General features: G+C 53.4%; 1 protein-coding gene across 3 annotated transcripts in view; it reads left to right on the forward strand.

Moving 5' to 3' along the window:
* Positions 1-936: 936 nt before the first annotated feature.
* RILPL1 (Rab interacting lysosomal protein like 1) overlaps positions 937-24,684 on the forward strand; it is a 40,110-nt gene continuing 16,362 nt past the window's right edge. Inside the window, exons 1-5 of one of the 3 annotated variants that reach the window (XM_042962932.1) lie at positions 937-1,395; positions 8,534-8,684; positions 19,825-19,943; positions 20,317-20,388; positions 20,488-20,709. In XM_042962932.1, the coding sequence (XP_042818866.1) occupies positions 1,087-1,395; positions 8,534-8,684; positions 19,825-19,943; positions 20,317-20,388; positions 20,488-20,709 (873 nt within the window). In that variant the 5' untranslated portion in view covers positions 937-1,086. The remainder of the gene's footprint in view (positions 1,396-8,533; positions 8,685-19,824; positions 19,944-20,316; positions 20,389-20,487; positions 20,710-24,684) is intronic. The other 2 variants (XM_042962934.1, XM_042962933.1) reach the window with 2 other exon arrangements.

Below are 24,684 nucleotides of genomic sequence, written 5' to 3' on the forward strand. Positions count from 1 at the left end.
CGGCGGCTTCGGGGGCAGGGGACCCCTCCACCCTTCCTTCGGCCCCTCTCGGGCGCCTGGGCTGGAGCGCAGGGCCCGGCGCCGCCAGCTCCGCCCGTAGCTGGGTCTACGGGCTGGGGAGCTGGGGGGGGGGGGGGGCCGGGGGTGGTCGTCGCTCTCTCCCCAGGATGGGCCCCATCCCGGAGTCCACCTCTCGACCCCTCCATTCCGCTCCACCGCCGGGGCCGCCGCCCGGCGCGGCGAATCGTCCCCAGACGAGCCTCCCCCACCGCCCCGTCCCCCTCCCCCTCTCCTCCGGGCTAGCCTCGACCCCTCCCCGGCGGCAGTGGGAGAGGAGGAGCCAGGACCGGGCCGGAGGAGGGGGCGGCGCGCCCGGACGCTCGGGGGGCGCGGCGGAGGAAGGTCCCGCGGGGCCGGGGGAGCGTGTGTGGCACGGGGGCCGGCGAGCGGGGGGGGAGGGGGCCGCCTAGTCGGCGGGTCGCGGAACGCGGCCCGCGGGGACCCGGGCGCCCTCGGGCGGCGGAAGCCGGGCGCGCCCCTCGCCAGGCCGGGATCGGGGCGGGGCGCGCGGCATCCCCGCGGGGGGAGCCGGTCACCGGGTCTCGCCGCCGCCAAAGTTTCCCGGAGGAGCCGCGGCCGCCCGTCCTTCCCCGGCCCCGGGCGTGGGGGCGACCCCCGGGCGAGAACTGTTTCCGAGGGCGACCGGGCCCCGTCTCCGGCTAGACCCCGCGCCTCCATTGCGCCCAACTCGGATTCCCAACTTGGGAGGCGCCGCGGGCCTGCGCACGCGCGCCTTCCTCGCCGCCGCCGCCGCCGCCGCCGCCGCCTCCTCCCGCCGGGGAGCAGGCTCCGGGCCGAGCCGCGCGCCGAGACTCGCCCCCCGCGCGCCGCCCTCCGGCTCGCGGTCCGCCGCCCCCGCCCATGCGGACGGCCGCCCGCCGCCCGGTGCGCCCTCGCCCGAGGGCCAGCTGAGCGCGGACCGCCCGCGGCGGCGCGAGGTGGGCCCGGCCCGGCGCTGCCCTCGACAGCGGCAAGTTTGGGAGTTGCACTAGTTTGCGGGGTGGGGGAGAGGCCGGGCGGGGGGCCATGGAGGAGGACCGGGGGTCGTCGCTGGCGGCCGAGTCGGCGCTGGAGAAGAACGTGGCGGAGCTGACCGTCATGGACGTGTACGACATCGCGTCGCTCGTGGGCCACGAGTTCGAGCGGGTCATCGACCAGCACGGCTGCGAGGCCATCGCGCGCCTCATGCCCAAGGTCGTGCGCGTCCTGGAGATCCTGGAGGTGCTGGTCAGCCGCCACCACGTCGCGCCTGAGCTGGACGAGCTGCGCCTGGAGCTGGACCGTCTGCGCCTGGAGAGGATGGACCGCATCGAGAAGGAGCGCAAGCACCAGAAGGTGGGCAGCGGCCCCAGTCTGCCCATCCGGGGAATGGGGCCGCTGGGACCCAAGGGCCCTTCAGCATCCCGCAGCTGTAGGCGCGCACGTTTGTGTACGCAGGGACTAGACGAGGATGAGAGAGGGAGGGAGGGAGGGAGGCCCCTGGCCCTCTTTTGTCCAGCCAGCGCCACCTGGCATATACTGCCTCAGAGATTAGGGCAGTCCTTTGGAGTCAGACCTGAGTTCCAGTCCCACCTTTACCGTCTAATAGCTGTGTGACCTTGGGTAAGTTACTTAACCTCTCTGTGCTTTATTTCCTCGCATGTCAAATGGTGATGGTAATAAGACCCACCTCATTAAGAATTAAGTGTGATATATCTAAAGCGCTTAGATGATATTATTTTCCAGAAATGAAATAAGCCCTCTGCCCTTCAGTCAGGCCCCTTTCTTCTTCTCATCCCCCAAACCCCCCCCCCCCCCCCCCCCCCCCGTAGCAAAGGGGATGTGACCTCCAGCCACCCAGCTCATCAACCCCCAGACTCTGGGTTTCTATTTGCGAATTGTTCCCAGAATTCCTTCTAATTTATGAAACTGAAGTGCTTTCCCCTCCTTGATTTTATCTTTAATCTTCACGGAACTCTCTGAGGCAGGAATTGTCTTCGTTTTACAAATGAAGAAAATTGGGGGAGGGGGGATTTGCCCCAAATTAGTGCTGAGAGCATCCCAGGCCAGTGGAGGTAACTCTGGTGCCTCTTCCCCACCCAGGGGATAGGACACGATTTGGGGCAGCTTTAAGCTAAGCCTCTGCCCTGTGAACAAGAATTCCTCGGATGAATCAGGGCCTCTCTACTGGACTGGGAGTCTAGACAAGGTGCCCGGGGAAAAGGAAGTGGGAGATGTGTGGTTTCCTGCCCCAACCTCAGGCCAGGGAAGCTTCTGTCAGACCCTTTGGACAGAGAATAGGAGGAAACGCCTTTCCTAGGAGCAATCAGGGTGCCTGAGGGGGCTCTGGCTTGCTGTGTGGCCTCAGGAAATGTACTTGGCCTCTCTGAACCTCTCTGGCAGGCCATAACCTATTGTGTTTCAAGGAAAATAACCCAGGCTGTGTATGTAGTCTTAACCTCGGGGCAGAACTGCCAGTGGTTAAGAGCACTAGTGTTTGGGAGGTTTGACAGTGTTTGTCCTCATAGGTCCCTGTGCCCTGAGGTCAGGAAGGAAACTCAAGCTCCCAAGTGTTAGGCAACATTTCCAAGATCATGCTCGGAGCTTGAAAATGCCCCAGCCCTGTAATTCATGTCAAGTTCCCAGGGACTTTGGAGCCAGACAGCCTGGCTTCAAACCCTGCCACTGTGTGATCTTAGGCAAGTCAGCTCACCTCTCTGTGCCTCAGTTTCCTCAGCTGTAAAATGGGGATAATAGTACTCATCTCATAGGGTTGTGGGGAGAATTGAAGGGTTGGTTAACTTCCATAAAGTGTTTGGGACTAGGCCTGGCCCATCGTGAGGGCCTTACAAGTGTTAGCTGTTGTCTTTAGGCCTGGATAGGCTTTCAATGAGGTGTTCATGGTCTGATACTGGGGACCCCACTCCCAATCTCTTTTAGAGAGTCAGGGGAAAGGATCTTTGAAATCCCCTCGTGTGGCTGCCAAGGGGCTTAGCCCGGGTCACACAGAAGTCCCAGCGCCTCTGTTCCCACCCTTGACGTTGGAATTCTGCAGCAGCTGGGCTGGGGGACATCCTTGGGAGCCATCGGAGGCCGCTAGGCTTGGAGTCAAATGGCATTCCCAGCCAGCTGCACTTGTCACTTCTGGAACGCCGTCAGCCAGGAAGTAAACCCCAGCGTGCTCAGAGCTGAGGCTTGTTTGTAAACACTGAGGACGATCTCTCCTAAATCAGAGGGCAAAACCCTCTTCCCATCCCAGCCCCTTGTTTACTTTTCTTTGTATTCTTGGGATCAAGAGAGACTTCTCTGGGTTTTTTTTTTCTTGTGGTCTCAAAGGCTCTTCAAGGTGTTATTTCCACAAAAATCTTCCTAACATGTCCTTGGTCTTATCAGTTTGTTCATTCCTCCCTCTTTTTTCTGCCTCACCCCCCCTCCCTCTCTCTCTCTCAGCACAACGCATGCACCCTGTCTTCCGCCAACTCCTCCCCTGAGCATACCCACCCCCCCCACCCCCGCCCCCAGATTTAGTCAGTTCTGCTCATCACACAGACTCAGGCCACAGTCTTGACATGTTCTGTCTATCTGGTTACTCAGTCTGCAACCCCGTTGATGGGCCACAGCATGCAAAGTGCCCTCCTAAGTGACATGGGCAGTGCAGAGACTAGGAAAGCTGGATCCTCATCTCAGGCAGTGGGTGGGTAACTGGGAAGACAGGAAAAATACCAACAGGCTTAGAAAGCAGTGGCTGTGCGGATACAGTTGTCTATATTGTTAACAGGATATGTTGTTCATTTGCTCATTCAACAGATGTATTTATCCAGCACCTGCTATGAACTGGGCACTGTTCTGGGCACTGGGGAGACAGCAGTGACCACAGTAGATGAGGTCTTTGGACCTGACTTTCTTGGACCTGACTTTCTAGTGCAGGGCTGTCCATAGAAATATTATGTGGTGGGGGGTGGGGGATGCCCGGGGTGGCTCAGTTGGTTAAATGACTGACTCCTGATTTCAGCTCAGGTCATGGTTCATGAGATCGAGCCCCATATTAGGCTATGAACTGACAGTGTGGAGTCCGCTTGGGATTCTCTGTCTCCCTCTCTGCCCCTCCCCGACTCGTGCACACACACTCACTCTCTCTCTCAAAATAAATAAATAAACTTAAAAAATAATATTATGTGACTTGTCACATTAATAAAAAGACACAGATGAGGTTAAAAAAAATTTTGATATCTTATCAAACCAAGTCTTTGCAAAATATTATTTCTGCATGTAATCAACATAAAAATTATTTTTTATTGAGATATAATTGACATATAACATTGTATTAGTTTTAGGTTACAGCATAATTTTTTTTAATGTAATTTTTTTATGTTTATTTATTTTTGAGACAGAGGGAGACAGAGCGCGAGTGGGGGAGGGGCAGAGAGAGAGGAAGACACAGAATCTGAAACAGGCTCCAGGCTCCGAGCTGTCAGCACAGAGCCCGATGCGGGGCTCAAACCCACGAACTGTGAGATCATGACCTGAGCCAGTCAGACGCTCAACTGACTGAGCCACCCAGGTGCCCCGCATAATTTTTAAAAAATGTTTATTTTGAGAAAGAAAGAGAGCAGAGGTGGGGCCTAGGGAGAGGGAGAAAGAGGGAATCCAGAGCAGACTCCTTAATGCAAAAGCAGAGCCTGATGCAGGGCTCGATCCCATCTACCGCAAGATCACGAGCTGAGCCGAAATCAGAGTTGGACGCCCAACCAACTGAGCCACCCAGGCGCCCCTAGGTGTGCAGCATAATGATTTGATATTTATGTGTATTGTGAAATTTACCATCCATCACCTCACATAGTTACTCAAATAATTATTAAATAGGTATTTTGCATTTTTTTCCCTATGTCTTTGAAATCTGATGCGTGTTTAACCCTGTTGCACGTGCTAGTTCAGACCAGCCACAGTTCAAGTGCTCAGCAGCCACATGTGGCTTGTGGCTACTCTATCGGATGGTGCAATTCTAGTGTAAGGAGATAGGTATTTTTTAAAGTTTTAAAATTTTCGGCTTGTGGGAAGTGCCATGAAAAAAATACAAGAGTGATATGAAAGAGACTGACTAGGATGGGACAGTCAGGAAGGCTTCCCTGAGGAGGTGACATCTGGGCTGAGATTGGAATGAAGTGTGGGTACCCTCCACAGAGAGAGCTGGGGGAGGGGCGTCCTAGGCAGACACCACAAGTGCAAAGGCCCTGTGGTAGGAACGGGCTTGGTGTGTTCAAGGAACACGAAGAAGGCCAGTGTGGTTAGAACAGAGTGAGTAAGGAATACGGGGGGGGGATGAGGTCAGGGAGGTGGACGGGTCTGATTATACTGGACTTACTAGGCCCACATAAGGAGTTTGAAGACTCTTAGTCCTGAGAAGGCAAAGGAGGTGATCAATCAGGGGTGACTTCCTGGGAGAGCCTCTTAGCTGGTGTGGAGGCAAGATTAAATTTGCTGCGGTCAGCTCAGAGGCAAGAGCCACATGCTGCCCTGTGCCCCCTTTGAGGGAAGGAAAAAAACAACCCTGCGGGTTAAAGTCTGTATTCATCTATTGCTGCTGTAACAAATTACCACAAACTTAACTGGCTCGAGGTAACACAGTTTTGTTAGGATAATGCAGAATATGCTATTTATGGGTCATACCAACACGGATAATACTGGATAAAACTCTGGAGCTCAAAAATCAGAAAAGGGTTTCGCTGCGTCAAAACCAAGGTGTCAGAAAATTCATTTCTTCTGACAGCTTTCAGGGACAATCCACTTCCTTGCCTTTTCCAGCTTTTGGAGGCATTTCTTCGCTTTTGGCTCCTTCCTCCACCCTTACAGCCAACAGAGTACCGTTTTCAAATCTCTAGCTCTGGCTTCTGTCGCCACATCATCTCTGACTCTGATCCTCCTGCCTCCCTCTTTCGCCTGTGAGGACCCTTTGATTACGGTGGGTCCACTGGATAACCCAGGAGACTCCCCATCTCAGGGTCCTTAACACCTGCCAGATTGCTGCGTGAGGTCACATAGTCTCGGGTCCCAGGGACTGGGATGTATGTGCACGACTTTGGGGGCCGCTGTTCTGCCTACCGCAGTCAGTTACACTTGACCGTTGCCCACTGGGACCCTCTGTGCTCAGCCTGTGCCAGACGCGAGCAGGGAAGAACCAGCTAGAAGAGCCACCTGCGCGTGGGAAGGCCGCATGCCCGCTCCATCATTCCACCACCGCTTTCGCCCTCTGGCCCTACCCTTCACCTCCCTCGGTGACCTTGAACAGCTGTGCGAATACTTAGTTATTACCTCTCATTTCCCCAGTGCAGCAGACTTCCTGACAAAGGAGATGGGGATTTAGGAATGTATTTAAAAGATGAACGGAGGCCGTGTTTACCCGGCCTTGGGCCGGCTTGTGACAGGCTGTAGGAGGAACAGAAACCGGCAAACACATCTTTAGCATTTTCTGGGACCTGGGCACCATTCCAACCATTGACATAATCCTCATGACAGCCCTCAGAGGTAGATATGACACTATTTTCCACATTTCCAAGATACCCAAAGACTCAATAACTTCTCGAGCATCAGCTAGTAAGGGGCAGAAACAAGATTCAAACAGGCCAACAGGCTTCGGTATCTATGCTTTCAACTGGCATTATGTCCCGCAACAGCGACCGTGCTCTGTTTAGTTTCTGGTTTTACAGCAGACTTTTTTTTAACGTTTTATTTATTTTTGAGAGACAGAGACAGAGCGTGAGCGGGCGAGGGACAGAGAGGGAGACACAGAATCAGAAGCAGGCTCCAGGCTCCGAGCTGTCAGCACAGAGCCCGACACGGGGCTCGAACCCACGAACCGCGAGATCATGACCTGAGCCGACGTCGGACGCTTAACCGACTGAGCCACCCAGGCGCCCCAGAATTAAACACTTTAAATGGGTGAACTGAGGGCGCCTGCGTGGCTCAGTCGGTTGAGCGTCTGACGTCAGCTCAGGTCATGATCTCGCGGTTCGTGGGTTCGAGCCCCACGTCAGGCTCTGTGCTGACAGCTCGGAGCCTGGAGCCTGCTTTGAATTCTGTGTCTCCCTCTCTCTCTGCCCCTCCCCTGCTCACGCTGTCTCTCTCTGTCTCTCAAAAATAATTAAATGTACAAAAAAACTTTTTTAATTAAAAAAAATAAAGTATATAATTCAGTGGTCTTGGGTCTATTCACAGAGCTGTGTAACTTTCAGTAGAATCAATTTTAGGATAGTTTCATTACTTCGAAAAGAATTCACTTCTCGTTTCCCCACCAACCCTCCAACCCTAGACGAGTGCCAGTCTGCTTTCTTTCTCTGTGGATTTACCTGTTCTGGATACTTCCCATCAGTGGAATCATACACTGTGTGGCCTGACTGCCTTCACTTAGCAGCATGTTTTCAAGGTCCATGCATGTTGTTCTTCAACTGACGGACATTTGGGTTGTTTCTTGCTCTTGGCCCTTGTGAAGAATGCTGCTGTGAACATTCGCATACAGGTCTTTGTGTGGACATGGGTTTTCATTTCTCTCTTTTTTTTTAATGTTTATTTATTTTCAAGAGAGACAGAGACAGAGAGCAAGCAGGCGAGGGGCGGAGAGAGAGGGAGACCAGAATCCGAAGCAGCTCCAGGCTCTGAGCTGTCAGCACGGGGCCCGACCCGGGGCTCGAACCCACAAACCACGAGATCATGACCTGAACCGAAGTTGGGTGCTTAACCAACTGAGCCACCCGGGCACCCCTGGTTTTCATTTCTCTTGGGCAGATCCTTGGATTGGAATTGCTGGTCGCATGGTACCTGTTTCTCTTACTAAGGGGCTGCCAGACTGTTCCCCACAGTGGCTGCACCAGTCTGTGTGCTCACCAGCAGGGCTTGAGGGCTCCAGCTTTCTCTCATCCTTGTCAACACTGATCATCTCTTTCCTTGATTACAGCCCCTCCCAAAATAACTTCCATAGACTGATCTTAGTTATCTTCACGTCAACCCTACGAGTCTAGATGATGGCTCCCCCGCTAAGGGAAACTGAGGCTCGGAGGGGTGAAGCGAGTTGGTTGCCCAGGACCGCTTCAAGAGACGCCTGTGTCAGAGACACAAGGAGTGCTGGGGCTAAGGGGCATCCCCGGGGGTCTTTGCAGCTTCTTTCTCCCTGGGAGAGAGGTCTGTCCTCACTCAGGGTCTACCCACAGATCAGGGCCGCGACCTGCCCAGAGAGGTTGGGGGGTGTTAGGGCCCCTGTGGCCCGGGGCCGCTCATCCGCACTCTCGGTCTGTCTAGATAGTTAGGAGGTGTGGTTGTAGCCCAGTCGGGTCCTGGCCTTGCCCAGAGGAAGGGCACCTTCCGTCTCTTGCAGATGGACTAGTGGCGGCCTTGTTCTCGGTGCCCCAAAGCCCAGGCAGGCCCGGGCTGCTCCCGAGGGAGGGGGGTGAGGCCACCGCCCCGGGCAGGCTGTGACCCCACGGCCGGCCCGTCGCTTTCGCAGGAGCTGGAGCTGGTGGAGGACGTGTGGCGGGGGGAGGCGCAGGACCTCCTCTCTCAGATTGCCCAGCTGCAGGAGGAAAACAAGCAGCTCCTGACCAACCTCTCGCACAAAGACGCCAGCTTCTCGGAGGAGGAGTTCCAGAAGCACGAAGGTAGGAGGAGGGGCCAGCCCGGGAGGTCAGGGGAAGGCTGCTCCCACCGTGATCGCCCACCTCCTCGGTAACGGTCATGGTCACGGTCCCCGAGTGAGGGAGGGCGCGTGCTGGGTCCCAGAGCCTTTTGTCTCGTGTGGTTCCTGTCGCTCTGCCCGGGAGAGAACGTGTAGCCCCACTTTACAGAAGGTGAAACTGAGGTTCGTTCAGCGGATTGTCATGGGTTCCTCCCTTTCGAGGCTCCGTTCTAGGCACGGGGGACACACAGTGGACAAGACGAAGCCCTTGCCCTCGTGAAGCTTGTGTTCTAGGGCTGGGGAGGAGCTAGATGATAACCATGTAAACAAGTAGATGGCATGGTTCCAGATGGTGACCAGGCCTCTGGGAGAACGCAACCTGGGGGTGTGATAGAGGTGATTTGGTGGGGGGCTGCTTTAGATGAAGTGATCAAGGAAGGCCTCTTTGACAAGGCGACACTGGAGCCCTAGTGAAGTGATGGAGTGAGCAATGCGAATATCTTGGGGGAGAAGCAAGTTCAAAGGCCCTGGGGCATGCGTTCTGTAAAACCAGGAGGGCCAGTGTAACAGGAGAAGATGATTGAGGACAGAGGTGGTTAAAGATGAGGTCAGAGGGGTCAGCAGGGTCGGATCACACAGCCCCTGAGAGACGAAGGTTTGGATTTTATTCCAAGAGTGCGGGAAAGCAGCTGGACTCTTGCCATGGGCACACGTTGAACAATGAACGACCGAGGATGGTAAACCAGATCTGAATGGCACTGGAGCCCCTAAACTGTCATTCACCCTGCAAGCAGTTATCTAGACCCTTCACTCCAGGCCCTCTGCTGCTTTTGGGGATGCAAAGACAGACATGGGATATGCTCTGAGCCCCCGTGGGCCTGCGTCAGCCCTGTTCTCCCCTGGAGCCTCCTTCCTAATCAGAGGCTGCCTGTTGTCCCAGGAGTGTCAGACCTCTCTCTTCCTCTTGAAGAAACTCCCTGGGGACCCACACAAGCCCTCCCGCCTCCCCCTGCTCGATGGGGTGAGAGACGGGCTTGCATGGGGGCTGAAGTTCAGAACCATAGTTACGCCTCTGTGAGATTAAAGTAGCAGCGCACTGATACGGACTGTAGAGGCCGAGAAAAGAGAACATATCGATCCAGGTGATGCAGTTCTGTTTTCTTTGGGTTTCCTGTGTTGACATGCCTATTGTGCAATGAAAGCAAAAGTCTTAGTGGTTAGAAGGATTGGCTCCAGAGCCAGACTGCCCAGGTGTGAATCCTAACCCAAGACTTTACCTCCTAAGCGACTTTGACCAAGTCACTTGATCTTTGTGTGCCTGAGTTGCTCTCCACGTGAAAAATGGCAGAAACACTGTGTGTCACTCTTAAGGTTGTTGTGACAATTCGATGAATTAATATCTGTAGCTTGCTTAGAATAGTACCTGGTACGTACACAGCAAGTGTCAGCTGTTATTACTGAATTTCTGTTACCTAGTCCAACCTCCTTATTGAACAAATGAGAAAAATTGAGGCTGAGAGAGGGGCAGTGAGGTGCCCAAGGTCATATAGCAAGTTAGTGGTGAAGTCAGGACTGGAGCTTGAGTCTGCCGAATCAGCCCCCTCCCCCCCACCCCACCTCCCAAAGAAGGCTTGTACCTCTCTGGGACCTCTTGATCTCAGGCCACCAAATGGGAATCGTGCCCAGCCCCAGAGATGGGCCACTGTGATATTTTAGTGCCCAGGCGCTGACAGTTCTGGACAGAACACTGTTTATTCATTGACCCTTTGTAAACTCGTGTATCACTGAAGTGCCTGCTCTCTGCCTGGTGCTCTAGCTGGATTGCCATGTTGGAGGCCAAGAGGCACCTGCTAGGGCCCGGATGGAAGAGTGCGGCCGAAGGAAAACTATTATTGTACTTACAACACTCTGACCCAGATGTGTGGGGTATTTTTTCCCCACACCAACCAATTTTCCAGGCACCAGCTGTGTGTCCTAGAATTTAATTCAGTTGTGACACTGTCTACCCCAGAGTTAGCATCAGACTCCACAAGTTGAAGGATCAGTCCCACGAGACCGCCCCCACTTCAGGTGTCCTTTGCAGGCCATGGGTCCCCAGGATACACACATTTCTATCCACCTTGGCTGCAAAGTCACAGGTTCCCACAACCACCCCCCACAAGCTCAGTACTTTTCTGGAACGGCTTACAGAACTCAGAGACACGCGATTACTGGTTTATAAAGGATACAAAGGATATTATAAAGGACTCAGATGAATAACCAGATGAAGAAGGGTACGTAGGGTGAGGTCTGAAAGGGGTCCAAGCCCAGAGATTTCTGTCCCAGTGGAGTTGGGGTGTGCCACCGTTTGTGCACATGGATATATTCATCAGCCTGGAGGCTCTCTGAACCCCAGAGACCTTTGGAAGTGCCATTCTGTAGGGATGCACGATTAAATCACTGGCCATTGGCGATTTGCTTTGTGATTAGGTCAATCACCAGCCCCTTCTCCCCGCTAATCACCAATCATATAGTTGGTTCCTCTGGCAACCAGAACCCCATCCTGAAACCATCTAAGGGGGCCACCAAGAGTCACCTCATTATCATAAACTCAAAAATGGCAGAAAGGAGCTTATGACAATAGAAGATACTCCTCTCCCCTCTTCAGGAAATCACAAGTTTTAGGAATTCTGTGCCAAGAACTGGGGTCAAAGACCAAATGTATATATGATACGTATATATCATACATGTATGTGTGTATGTGTATCTATATATACATATTATATGTGTGTGTGTAAAGTGCTTAGCACTTATATTCATATTCACATACATAAAATGTATATTATGTATATATAATTATATATTATATGTATAAATATATTTTTCTTATTATATTGCAATATCACAGTGGCATGATAGTGCACACTCAGTCCCTTGAATGAAAAATAAACCCAGCAAGTGTAATACACAGAGCAGGAGATTACAGGATAGGAGAGTTAAACCAGTTATACTGGAACTTACATTAAATGTAAACGGACTAAAAGTTCTAGATAAAGATTGTCAAAAAGGATTTAAAAAAATTTTTTTTCATGTTTATTTTTGAGAGAGACAGAGAATGAGTAGGGAAAGGGCAGAGAGAGTGAGACACAGAATCTGAAGCGGGCTTCAGGCTCCAAGCTGACAGCACAGAGCCTGATGCAGGGCTCGAACTCACTAACTGCGAGATCATGACCTGAGTCGAAGTTGGACACCCAACTGACTGAGCCACCCAGGTGCCCCTGTCAAAAAGGACTTTAAAAGTTCAACTGTATGTTGTTTCTAAGAGACCTCTCTGGTAAAGGCTGAAAGTAAAAGGCTGAGAAGAGATGTACTGTGCAAACACTAACCAAAAGAAAGCTGGTGTGGTTATATATGGATGGAAGATAAAATAGACTTCAAGGCAGAGATCACTCTGTGATGATAAAAAGTTCAGTTCACCAAGAAAATGTGATTTTCAATTTGTGCATACCTAGTAATTTAGCCTCAAAGTTTATAAAGCAAAAGCGAGGGGCTCCTGGGCAGCTCAGCCGGTTAAGTGTCAGACTTCAGTTCAGGTCGTGATCTCACAGGGTTTGAGCCCCACATCGGGCTCTGCACTGGTGGTGTGGAGCCTGCTTGGGATTCTCTGTCTCCCTCCCTCTCTGCCCCTTCCCCACTTGTGCTCTCTCCCTCTCTCTCTCAAAATAAATAAATAAACTTAAAAAGAAATAAAGCAATAATGAACAGAAATATGTCCAGAAGAGGCAAATCTATAGACACAAAGCAGACTAGCGGTTGCCAAGGGCTGCAGGGAGGTCAGGAAAGGGCGGGGGTGGGGGGTGACTGCTAAGGGGAATGAGGTTTCTTTAGAGGAGTGATAAAAACATAGTGGTAATGACTGTACAGCTTTGTGAACGTACTAAAAGCCACCAAATTCTACACTTTAAATATAATAATTTAAAAAGCGGACAAATTTATTTTAAAAAATTTTAATGTTTATCTATTTTTCAGAGAGACACAGAGTTCTAGCAGGGAAGGGGCGCAGAGAGAGGGAGACACAGAATCCGAAGCAGGCTCCAGGCTCCGAGCTGTCAGCACAGAGCCCTGCGCGGGGCTCGAACCCGTGAACTGTGCGATCATGACCTGAGTTGAAATCAGATGCTTACTGACTGAGCCACCCGCCCCCAAAGTGGACAGAAATTAAGAAAAAATATATCCACGATCATCGTGGGAGATTTTAACATGCCTCTCTTAATTGACCAGAGTAAGCAGAAAACCAAAACCAAAACAGTAGGGACACCTGGATGGCTCAGTCAGTTGAGGGTCTGAATCTTGATTTCAGTTCAGGTCATGATCCCAGGGTCGTGGGATCGAGCCCTGCGTTGGGCTGTGCGCTGAGCATGGAGCCTGCTTGGGATTCTCTCTCTCTCTCCCTCCCTCCCTTCCTCCCTCCCTCCCTCTGCCCTTCTCACGCGTGCGCCTACTCTCTCTCTGTCTCAAAAACAAAACAGTAAAGTTCTAGGATATGATCAGGGGATTAGTAAAGCCATGTCCATGTGTGAGGGAGGGGAGACCAGCCCCAGCCCTGCAGATCCTGGCCCGCTGAGCCCCGGGAGATGCAAAGCAGACAGAGCATCGGAGGTACGAACCTGCTGCAGCCTGTGGATGTAAACGGCCGAGGACTGGACTCAGGTGGGGCCAAAGTTTGACTTTCTTCCCTCAAAAAATTGCCTACAGCCCAAGAGCTGAAGGCAGGAAATCTGCTTGGGCGTCTCAGTTAACATTTTCTGTCAAAGGAGACCTGAGCCTGAGCGGTTCCACAGCTGAGGCCCCCACGTCCAGCCTCAAGACTTGAGGACATTGATGGAGTTTTTCCCAATGTTTTACTTTCAGGAGAAAACAAAGTGAAAAACAACTTTTCGAAGCAAAAATAAAATGCATGCATGTTATTATTATTTTTTTAATCAAACAGTGCAAAACTGTGGTGAAAACTCGATCTCCCTGCCACTGCTAATTCCTGTTCCCAAGCAGTCTGCCTGGAGGAAGCCCTGGAAAAACCCTTTACAGTCTTTCTGCAGATTTTCTGTGCGTGTTCAAGTGTCCATATTGACACCAATGCAGAAGGAAAACATCCCCTTGCACCCCCTCACAAATGGTAACTATTTCTAGATGTTTGGCGCCTTGGTTGTTGGGTTTTTTGGTTTTGTTTTGCGTTTTTGTTTTGGAATAATTTTAGATTTACAGAAAAGTTGCATAGTACAGAGAGTTCCCATAATCCCCCTAAGAGTGACGTCTTATGTCACCACGGTCATTGGTCACAACTAAGAAACGCACATTGGCATGTTGCTGTGAACTGTCCCACAGACTTTATCTGGATTTCACCAGGTTTTAGATGAATGTCCTTTTCTTGCTCCAGCATCCAGCCCAGGATGCCATACTGGATACAGCGTACCTTGATTTTTCACTTACTATATCTTGCAGAATTTCCATATCCATACGGATCTGCTTCCTTTTTTTTAAGAACGGCAAGGCAGTAGAGCAGAGGAGTTAAGACCGTGAACTCGGAAGCCAGACTGCCCGAGTCCAAACCTGAGCTCCACCGGATCTCACCTGTGTCCACGTTATCTGCCTTTACATAATTCGACTTCCTCATTTGTAAAATGTGAATATTATTATAAGGATTAAATGAGTTGCTGCATGTAAAAGGCTTGGCACGTAGGAAGCACCAGACAAACCTTTGCTGTGATTTGTTTTATAACTGCATTATTGAGCTATCGATTCACCCATTTAGAACGTACAGGCCAGTGGCTCTTAGCCTATTCAGAATGTGCGGCCATCACTACAATTTAGGACATTTTCGTCACCTTAGAAGAAACACCAACCCCCTACCCACCCCCAGCCGCAAGCAACCACTGATCTGCTTTCTGCCTCCGTAGATTTGCCTTTTCTGGACGCTTCATGTAAATGGAATCGATCAATAGGTGATCTCTTGTGTCTGGCTTCTTTCACTCAGCATGGTGACCTCAGGGTTCATCCACATGTAGCGGCTGTCCGTGCCTCACTCCTTTTTATGGCTGAGCGATACCCCACTGTACGGATAGGCCGCGTTTTCTGCTTATCCATTCATCTGTCGACGGACACTTGGGTTGTTTCCAGCTTTGGGCTGGTGTGAGTAGTGCTGCTGTGAACATTCCAGCACAAGTTTTTGTGCAGACGTGTGTTTTCAGTGCTTTGGGGTGTATACCTGGGAGTGGAATTGCTGGGCTGTGTGGTAACTACGTTGAGGTCATTGAAGAGCCCTCAGCTGCCTTTCTGTCTGGGACCTCTGCGGGTGACCCGGGAGCTCCCTTGCCTGCCCCAGCGATGCTACAGAGGCATCTGGGGCCTCAGGCCGTGGCCGTGAACGCCCGGGGCGGCTGCTCCTGTGCACATCATCACATCTGTCCGCTCTGAGTGGGAGAGCTTTGCCTCAGCTCTCTCTCCAGACCCCTGTGGGCTTAGCCCCCACGGGCACCATCTGAGACGCCCTTCATTGGCATCTAGCGTGGGTCCGACTCCCAAAGGGTTAGCTCGGGGAGGCTTGGGTTTTCCACTCAGCACAACCCCCACCCGAGTGGAGAGACCGGGCAGATGCCAGGCATGCCTTTCACGGTTATTTTTATTTTGCACGGGAAACCATGGGAACACAGCACGGACAAAAGCATTTCTGCCACCTGTGAGAGGAACAGACGTGGGGCAGAGGGGTCCCTGCGGGGAGGCGGAGCCTGTGACGTTCGACCTGTTTGCCAGGTGCTCCTTGAGATGTGGGGCAAGGCCCAGGGGCTGAGTGAGGATTTGAGGGTGCCGCTGTGAGGTGTGGGGCGAGTGGGCCAGGAGAGCCTGTGTAGACGAGCTCACCCTGCATATGCAACAGTGCTTACTAGACGAACATGGGGCACAGGGCACTGTCTGCCGTCTCCTGCTCCCTGGAAGTCTCTAGATTAAAGAGCACGTCCCTGCCCCTTGTTTTTGGAAATCCTTTTTGTCGGCTGGAGGGCAACGAGAAAAACTGCTTGTTAGGGATGTCTGGGTGGCTCATTCGGTTGAGCATCAGGTCGTGATCTCCCGGTTCGTGAGTTCGAACCACACGTTGGGCTCTGTGCTGACAGCTCAGAGCCTGGAGCCTGCGTCGGAGTCTGTGTCTCCCTCTCTCTCTCCCTCTCTGCCCCTCCCCCGCTCACACTCTGTCTTTCCATCTCTAAAAAATAAATAAACATTAAAAAAAATTTTTTTTAAACAAAAACTACTTGTTAGCATATGCGGAAATGAATTGCAGGTCTCAAAGCCATTGGACTAGGGAGGTGTGGGGGGCGGGGGTAGGGATGTGCTCAAGGGTCTGGAAAAAATTCTTGGGCTCTGGCCAAACAACTCCGTAACCAGGAGAGGAGGAAAACCGACCACAGAGCCATTTTCTGAAGAGCAGCCTAGAACAGCAGTGCCCCTCCCCCCCCCCCCCCCCCCCCCCCCCCGCCATAATATAAGGCATCGTGTTCTCAGAGACTGCCGGGTAGAGTTCAGAGCCCAGCCCCACCCTTACCAACCGGGGCACCGGGGAAGGGCACCTACCGTTCCCATCCTCAGATTCCTTACCTGTGAAATGGGAACAGCGGCTCCCGGCTCCTGGGATTGGTGAGAACGAAGTGTGTAGAGCATCAGACTTGGAGCTGCCCAGTAAAAGATGTCCCTGAGGGCGATTAGGTTGATCTGGTCCTACCAGCCGAGCCTTACGTGGAGGCTGAGAGTGACTGGTATGAATTTTAGCTCAGTAAAGACTCGGCTGTGCACCCTCTCTGGGCCTTTCCGCATAAGCCTGCCAGAGCGGTTGAGTTTCCTGGGGTTCCTGTAGCAAAGCACCGTGAACTGGGGCGCTGAGAACAACGGAAATGCGTCCCTCTCACAGATCTGGAGGCCAGGAGTCCAGAGTCAAGGTGTGGGAACCTCGTTCCACTGCTGGAGGCCACCAGCGTGCCTTGGCTTGTGGCCACGTCCCTCCAGCCTCTCCACTGTCACGGGGTCTGAGTGTCTGTGTCAGAAGCCCCGTCTCCTTTCCCTTCCAAGGGTTCCGGTGCTAGGATTTAGGGCCCCCCTCGTGTGGCGTGACCTCGTCTTCATCAGTTGCATCTGTAGAGACTTTTTTTTTTTTTTTAACGTTTATTTATGTTTGAGACAGAGAGAGACAGAGCATGAACGGGGGAGGGGCAGAGAGAGGGAGACACAGAATCGGAAACGGGCTCCAGGCTCTGAGCTGTCAGCACAGAGCCCGACGCGGGGCTCGAACTCATGGACCGTGAGATCGTGACCTGAGCCGAAGTCGGCCGCTTAACCGACTGAGCCACCCAGGCGCCCCTGTAGAGACTCTTTTCACGGAAGATCACATTCTGAGGTTCCGGATGGACAGAGGTTAGTGGGGGGGAGGGGTGCTCTTCTAGCCCGTACGCTTGCCGATAACGTCAGGAGCTTGGGCCACGGGAGGCCGGCAGGATGGCAGCGTGGGCTCTGCCCCCACGATCGCCTGACTGTGTCAACCAGGTGCCACTAACTGGGTGCCACCAACTAGCTGTGTGGCCCTGCATAAGTTAAGTAGCCATCGTGTACCTCAGGCTTCTTCTGCCGTAACAACGAGGAGAACAGGAATTCTACTTCGTAAGGTTTTCCCAGGATGAAATGAGCTCCAAGTACAGTTTCGATCAGGTTTTTCCAGAAGGAGACTCTGAGATGAGAATTCCTGTGCAGGTGATTTTATTTATTTATTTTTTAAGTATTCATTTATTTTTCAGAGAGAGAGAGAGAGAGAGGCTGAGCATGAGCGGGGGAGGGACAGAGAGAGTAGGAGACACGGAATCCGAAGCAGGCTCCAGGCTCTGAGCTGTCAGCACAGAGCCCGACGCGGGGCTTGAACTCACAATATGCAAGATCATGACCTGAACTGAAGTCAGACACTTAACCAACTGAGCTACCCAGGCGCCCCCCCCCTTTTGTAAATCTTTATTGTTCATTTATTATTTTTGAGAGAGACAGAGAGTGTGAGCAGGGAGGGGCAGAGAGAGAGGGAGACATGGGATCCAAAGCAGGCTCTAGGAAGGCAGCGTGGCATCTTGGAGAGGACATGGGACTCAGAGTCAGAAAACCGGGGTTGGAGCCCTGGCTCTGCCAGGGCTTGGCTGCGCGACATTGAACAAGTCTGTCTCCGGGCCTCAGTTTTCCGTATGTGTAAGATGGGACTGATGTTAAAAACAACAACAGTGATAATAATACCCACTTCTGGAAATAACACTGAAATCGGTTAAGGATATAAAGCGGTTTGTCCTTAGTGGGCTTGGTGGGAGTGAGTCGTGCTTTGGGCATGAGGGGGGCAGCGGGGGAGGAGTCCCGACCGCATCAGCCTGGAGCGTCTACCCCGTGGGAAGCCCTAGAATACAGAGACAGTTGAGGCAGGATGGCTGCCCTCCAGGACGTCCGCATTGTGACTGTTACAGAAAGTCTCACGTTGTTCAGGAGCAAGGCCCAGGTCTTACCTGGGTTTGTGGCCCCCGCAACATCGCACAAATGCCCGTTCTAGATGCACAAATGCCTGTTCATGGTGTTGACCACCTGCTTGGGCATATCCAGGACAGGAGAGGGGAGATTCTCAGCGGGAAAGACTCAGATGGAATGGAGCAGGTTGGAGGAGGGAATCATGTAGGGAGACAAAGGGAGAATGTTTCTCTCTTGTTAGTCTGTGGTTGAGGCTGACCACCACTGCTCCTGGGAAGCAAGGATTAGCTGTCAGCCCCAGTGCTTGTAGGAGGCTGAATAATGGTCCCCAAAATATCAGGTCCTGATCCCTGGAATCTGTGGATGTTACCTCGTAGGGGAAAATGTTTACAGTTGCGGGACGCCTGGGTGGCTCAGTCGGTTAAGCAGCTTGCCTTCCGCTCAGGTGGTGATCTCCCAGTTCGTGAGTTCGAGCCTTATATCCGGCTCTCTGCTGTCAGTGTGGACCCCGCTTCAGATCCTCTGTCCCTCCCCTCTCTGCACCTGCTCTGCTCACCCTCTCTCTCAAAAATAAATAAGCTTAAAAAAAAAAATCTTTACAGATGCGATTTTGTTTAAGATCCTGAGAGGGGGAGGGGTGCCTGGGTGGCTCAGTCCGTTAAGCGTCCGACTAGCTCAGGTCAGGATCTCGTGGTTTGTGAGTTCGAGCCCCGTGCCGGGCTCTGTGCTAACAGCTTGGAGCCTGGAGCCTGCTTCGGATTCTGTGTCTCCCTCTCTCTCTGCTCCTCCCCTGTTCATGCTGTGTCTCTCTCTCAAAAATAACTAAACATTAAAAAAAATTAAAAAAAAAAAAAAGATCTTGAGAGGGGAGGTTATCCTGAATTATTCAGATGGGCCCTAAATGCGATCAAAGTGTCCTTATTATAAGAGCGGGGCAGAGAGAGGTCTGACACAGACAGAAGAGGAGGAGGCCCTGTGACCACGGAGGCAGAAACCAGAGTGATGTGGCCACAAGCCCAGGGACACTGGGAGCCACCAGAAGCTAGAAGAGAGAATGGACTCATCCTCCCCTAGAGCCTCCGGAGGGAGCACAGCCCTGGCGACATCTTGACTTTGGACTGATTTTAAACTTCTGCCTTCTAGAACTGTGAGAAAATAAATTTCTGATGCTTCAGGCTGTCCGATTTTGTCACTCGCGTTGCAGCGGCCACCCGTCCCCACGGTTTATGAACGCCCTAGATCGCTTAGCGAGCACCTGCTGTGTGCCGGGCACCGTGCTAGCCGAGGGAGTACGCAGTGAACAGGGCAGGCAAGGCCCTGCCTCCCGGGGCCGACTGTATGCTTCGGGGGGCCGGGGGCCGGGGGCGGCAGGAACAGACAGCGCCCCTTGGCTCTGTCTCCCACGCTTCCTGTGTATTGGCCGAATCAGTCCTCACAGCGGCCGGGTGGGGTAGGTACTATGTTTCCCATTTTGTGGATGTGCAAACTGAGGCACAGAGAGGCTAGCCCGAAGCAGCGGCCGGGGCCCCGAGGCGGGATGAGCTCGGAGGGGACCGGGGACGGCGGGGGGGGGACGCGGGGCTCACCCGCTGCCCTCGCCCGCCCCGCCGCAGGCATGTCGGAGCGCGAGCGGCAGGTGATGAAGAAGCTGAAGGAGGTGGTGGACAAGCAGCGGGACGAGATTCGCGCCAGGGACAGGGAGCTGGGTCTGAAGAACGAAGACGTGGAGGCCGTGAGTGGCAGCCCCGCCCCGTGCCCGCGGTCCCCTTGCCCCCTTCCGTCCTTCCGTGGGCTCTGGGCGGCGGGGTCCGGAAGCGGGGGCCGCGGGGCCGACCCCCGGCCGAGTGTGCGCTGCCCGCCCCGTGACCTTGCTACTCCCACGCCCCGGGGAGGTGCCGAGGCCCGGTCAGGCTTTGTTCTGGCCCCGACGCTCGTCGTGCCCCTCCGGGAGCAGGCCAGCAGGTCCGGGCTGCTCTAGAAACCCGGACGGCGTGTGCGCCGGAATTAGAAAAAGATGCCCCATTCTCAAGGCATGCTACCGCTGTCCGTTCGGAAGTCGTCGTGATACGCTGACGACGAAACACTTCTCTTCCAACTGTCATCAGATTATCCTAGCGTTTCTGGCCTCAGCAGTTCTAAGAATACGAGCAGACTTCAAACAAAGCAAGATGTCTCCGGTGCGAATGGCACGCCTGTAGGCGATTTGCCCTCGTGCGGTGCACCGCATGAGCCACTGCCCGTGGCGGCCGCATAAACAGGCCTTCCTCTTTCTCCAGCTGCAGCAGCAGCAGACGCGGCTGATGAAGATCAACCACGACCTCCGGCACCGCGTCACAGTGGTGGAGGCCCAGGGGAAGGCCCTGATCGAACAGAAGGTGGAACTAGAGGCAGATCTGCAAACCAAGGAACAGGAGATGGGCAGCCTGCGGGCAGAGCTGGGGAAGCTGCGAGAGAGGCTGCAGGGTGAACTCAGCCAGAATGGAGAGGAGGAGCCCGAGGTAAGTGGGAAGCCAGCCACCGAAGCCAAGTGGGAAGGTAGGTCTGGGAGCCGGCTCGAGGTGGGCAAGGCTGCCTGCTTTTTCCCATTACCCTTAGGGGAAGTGGGAGGAGCCTGAGGGGGGAGCTATAGCGTGTAGCTGGCGGACTCTAGAGCTGGTCCGACTCGCTCCGAATCTAGCCTGTTACTACCTCCCTGACCTTGGACAAATTACTTAGACTTTCCGTGCCTCAGTTTCCTCATGTCTAAAATGGGAACAATAACAGTCTAGCCCCAGGTCATCGTGACAATCAAGTGAGTTAGTTCATTTACAGTGTTGGCTGTTGTTATTGATTACCATGATCGTCTGGAGGAGTCAAAAAGGCTTTTTCTGAGGAGGTGATCAAGGGGCGCCTGGGTGGCTCAGTCAGTTAAGCGTCCGGCTCTTGATTTCGGCTCAGGTCATGATCTCACAGTTTGTGAGATTGAGCCCCGAGTTGGCCTCTGTGCTGACATCTCGGAGCCTGCTTGGGATTCTCTTTGTCCCTCTCTCTCTCCCCCTCCCCCACTCGTTCTCTCTTTCTCTCTCAAAATAAATAAGTAAGCGTTTTTTAAAAAGAGGTAATCAAAAGAAGGAGAGAGTAAACAGTGAAGGGGGAGTGAGTTCCAGGCAGGGGAGTGGCACACGCAAAGGCCCTGTGGCAGGAGAAATTGCAGTGCAATCAGGGGAGCCTAAGAAGACAAGGGTGGCTGGTACGCAGTGTGAGGGGGGAGGCAGAAGGCCTGAGTGAGGTCAGAGAGATGGGCACGGGCTGGTGCTGCAGGCCAGGGAGGCCACAGGGTGGGGTTTGGTCTTCTACCTGAGAGCACTGTGCTGAGTACTGTGGAGGTTCAAAGAGCTTACTGTCCAGTGCAGGAGACAGACTTGGACACCCACAGCCACTTAAGGTGGGAGGGGATTATCTTCGTGGTCAGAGATTGTCTTCTGGGTTCCCTTGAGGCAGAGCTTGAGAAAAGGAAAATGGGCAGGAGGTTTACCTGGGAGGTGACCCCAGAGATCAGGGGCAAGAGACGGGGAAGAAGGAAAAGTGGATTCAGGGGTGTTACTGCAGTGGGAGCTCAGTCCTGCTGGGACCTCTGAGAAACACACAGAAGCGTCTTTCTGGGGGAGAAAGGCTTGGAACGTTCATCCACACGCACCCGCCCCCAGTGAGCTGGTGGCCTCTGGGGGTGTTATGTCCCCGACATTCCCGGGCAGAACTTACAGAGCAGATCTCAGGGCAGAAATGGAAAGGTGTGCGATGTGTGCCTGGGGCTGGGGGGGCAGGGGGGCTTTTTCCACGGCTGGAACTACACCACAGCTACACCTAAAATCTGGACACGGGGCACCAGAGGGGTCTGCCCCAGAGAGGTGCCCCCGGGAGGTGTACCAGGAACACAGAGATGGGGCAGTTAATCCTGATGGGGGTGGCGCACAGTTTCAAGGAGGAGGTGTCCCTTCAACTGGATGTCAGTGTTGACAGTGCTAAGATTTTGATAGGTAGTTGTGGAAGGTGGACGTGCTGCTTCAGAAAAACAGTGGACTGTTCTGGAAGGGCTCGGGGCTTACTCTTTCTTCCAGCAAATATGTACTGACTGTTTCAGGTTTGCAGACACTGTGCTAGTTTCCTGGGTTACAGGTAGGGGAGGGAAGACAGAGGAGCCCACAATCAGGTTGGCTGAAATGCCAGCACGGTCGTTAGATATCTCGTGTGTTCAGGCCAGACAGTTCTAGATTCTCTGAAGCACAGGTACCTGGGATACAGTTAAGGAGGTTAGGGAAAGAGGCCTTAAAAGGGAGAGGTTAGGGCTTGCTTTTTGGCTAAAAGTGACAGAAGCCTAAATTAAAGTGGTTTAAGGAATAAAAAAACAAAAAGAGGAATTTTGGGTTGTATAGCTAAAAGCTTTGAGTTAATGATGGCTTCAGGTATAGCTGGTTCCAGGGGCCCAAATGATGTTATCAGATCTCTCAGCTTTGCTTTCCTCTGTGTCGGTGTCGTTCTCAAGTCGGCTCTTGCCATATAGTGGCCCCTGGTACTCTACCAGTATACCAACCCCAGTGAAAAGAAATTGCCTCTTTCCCAAATTCCCAGCCAGTCTCAGGAAACCCTCTCCTCGGCCCACCGCTGAACCAGTCATTGTGGCCTGAGGCCCGGAATATGCATGGGGTGTCTGTTCCTGAGTCACATGGCTACGCCACGCGGTGCCCATCCATGCCGCACGCACCGGAGGTGGGCAGGGGGAGTTTCTCCAGAGGACAGCGGCAAGGACCCAGCCCAGACAAGTATGGAAACGGGTGGCAGGGCAGAGACGGCAGCCGTCGTCTACAGCACCGGAAGTCGGAGCCCAGAAGGCCACACACAAGACTCTGAGCAGTGGGGACTGTGGCGCCCCCCACGGGGTTCAGCAGGGGAGGAGTGGCATCAGCTCGGAGTCTATGGAGGGCTCTTGGGAGGGGAAGGAGCTGAAGGCAGACATGGCTGTTGGGAGCCCTTTGCAGTGGTCCAGACAAGACAGGCGAGGTCTGTGCCAAATCTATGGCAGTGGGATGGGTGAGGAGGAGACAGATGCCAGAAATAACCACGAGGCGCAGCTGAGGGCAGTCACCCCCCCTCCTCCCCTGGTGTCCCTCTTCCAGCCCCCTGTGCCCCATGAGAACTCAGGCCCGGCTCCTGGGAAGGCGGGGCTTGCCGCAAACCCAGGTCCCGGGGACACCACCCCAGCCGCGAGGCGCCGAGCCCTGCTCCGCATCTATTTAGCGACAGGACAGGGACATGCCACGTCTCCTTGGCCCAACTGCCTGTCCGTTTCAGTTTCCCCTGCTGGCACCAAGCGGGTGGGACAGAAGTGGAGTAAAATCAGGTGGCAGTTATGACTAAGCCGCTGGGCTGCTTTGCGGAGTCTGTTCCCAAACTCGGGGCGTCCTTGCTGAGTTTGACTCCCTCCCTCGGAGCTGAGTAGGGTTCAAGATACTTGTCACTCACACAGGGAAGCTGCGGGTTGTGGTGGCTTTCCCCCTGCTGCCGTGGGATCTGGGGCCCGTCCATCTCTTTGGGGCTCAGTTTCCTATCTGAAAAATGAGGGGAATGAGCTTGAGGTAGTTCAGTAGACCAGCGAGCGTGGCAGGGATAGGGGGCCGTGGGGTCGCAGGAGGGCACGGTGGATGCTCCGTGGAGAAGCGAGCACAGTGCAGGTTTTCAAGTCATTGAGACAAGTCTTACGGGATAGCTAGGATGATGCCTAGGGAGGAACGTGGGCCAGGGCACTCCAGGCAGGAGAAAGAAGACGAGCCAGACTGGAGAAGGAACAGGTGCAGCTGGAGTGGTGGGCTGGTCCTGGCATAGGATCGGTGAGAGGAGATGGGAGCTATAGAGGGATCCAGAGGTGGGGAGGAATCAGTTCTCATCAATGCCTTGGTTACTCCGGTTCTCCCCCTCGATTCATGCGATCCTTTCTGAGCTACATCACTGTCTTTCACTGTGACCACCGGTAAATAAGCCTCCTTACATGTTTTTATAACATAGTTATTGAGATATTCACATACAATTCAGCCACTTAAAGTATACAGTTCAACAGGTTTTGCTATGTTCACTCTATTGTACGACCATCTCCACGATCTAGAGCATTTCCATCACTCCCCAAAGAAACCCCGTACCCATTAGTAGCCACTCCCCATCTCTGCCTCCCCCAGCCCCTGGCCACAATGAATCTATTTTCTGCCTCTGGATCTGCCTGTTTGCGGACATTTCAGGGACGTGGAATCACGTAACACGTGGTCCTGACTGGCTCCCTCACTCAGCATGTTTTCTAGCTTGTCCGGTTTCTCATGTTTTCACTGGAGGCTTTTCTACCTTTCATAGGTAGACATAGAACCCTCTAGAAAGTGATTTGGTGGGCTCCCTATATAAAGGATTTCATCTAAAATCATAAGAAAACTGTGAAGCTAGTAGTTACCTAC

Source organism: Panthera tigris, chromosome D3, assembly GCF_018350195.1.
Source record: "Panthera tigris isolate Pti1 chromosome D3, P.tigris_Pti1_mat1.1, whole genome shotgun sequence".
In the NCBI taxonomy this organism is placed as follows: Eukaryota; Metazoa; Chordata; class Mammalia; order Carnivora; family Felidae; genus Panthera; species Panthera tigris.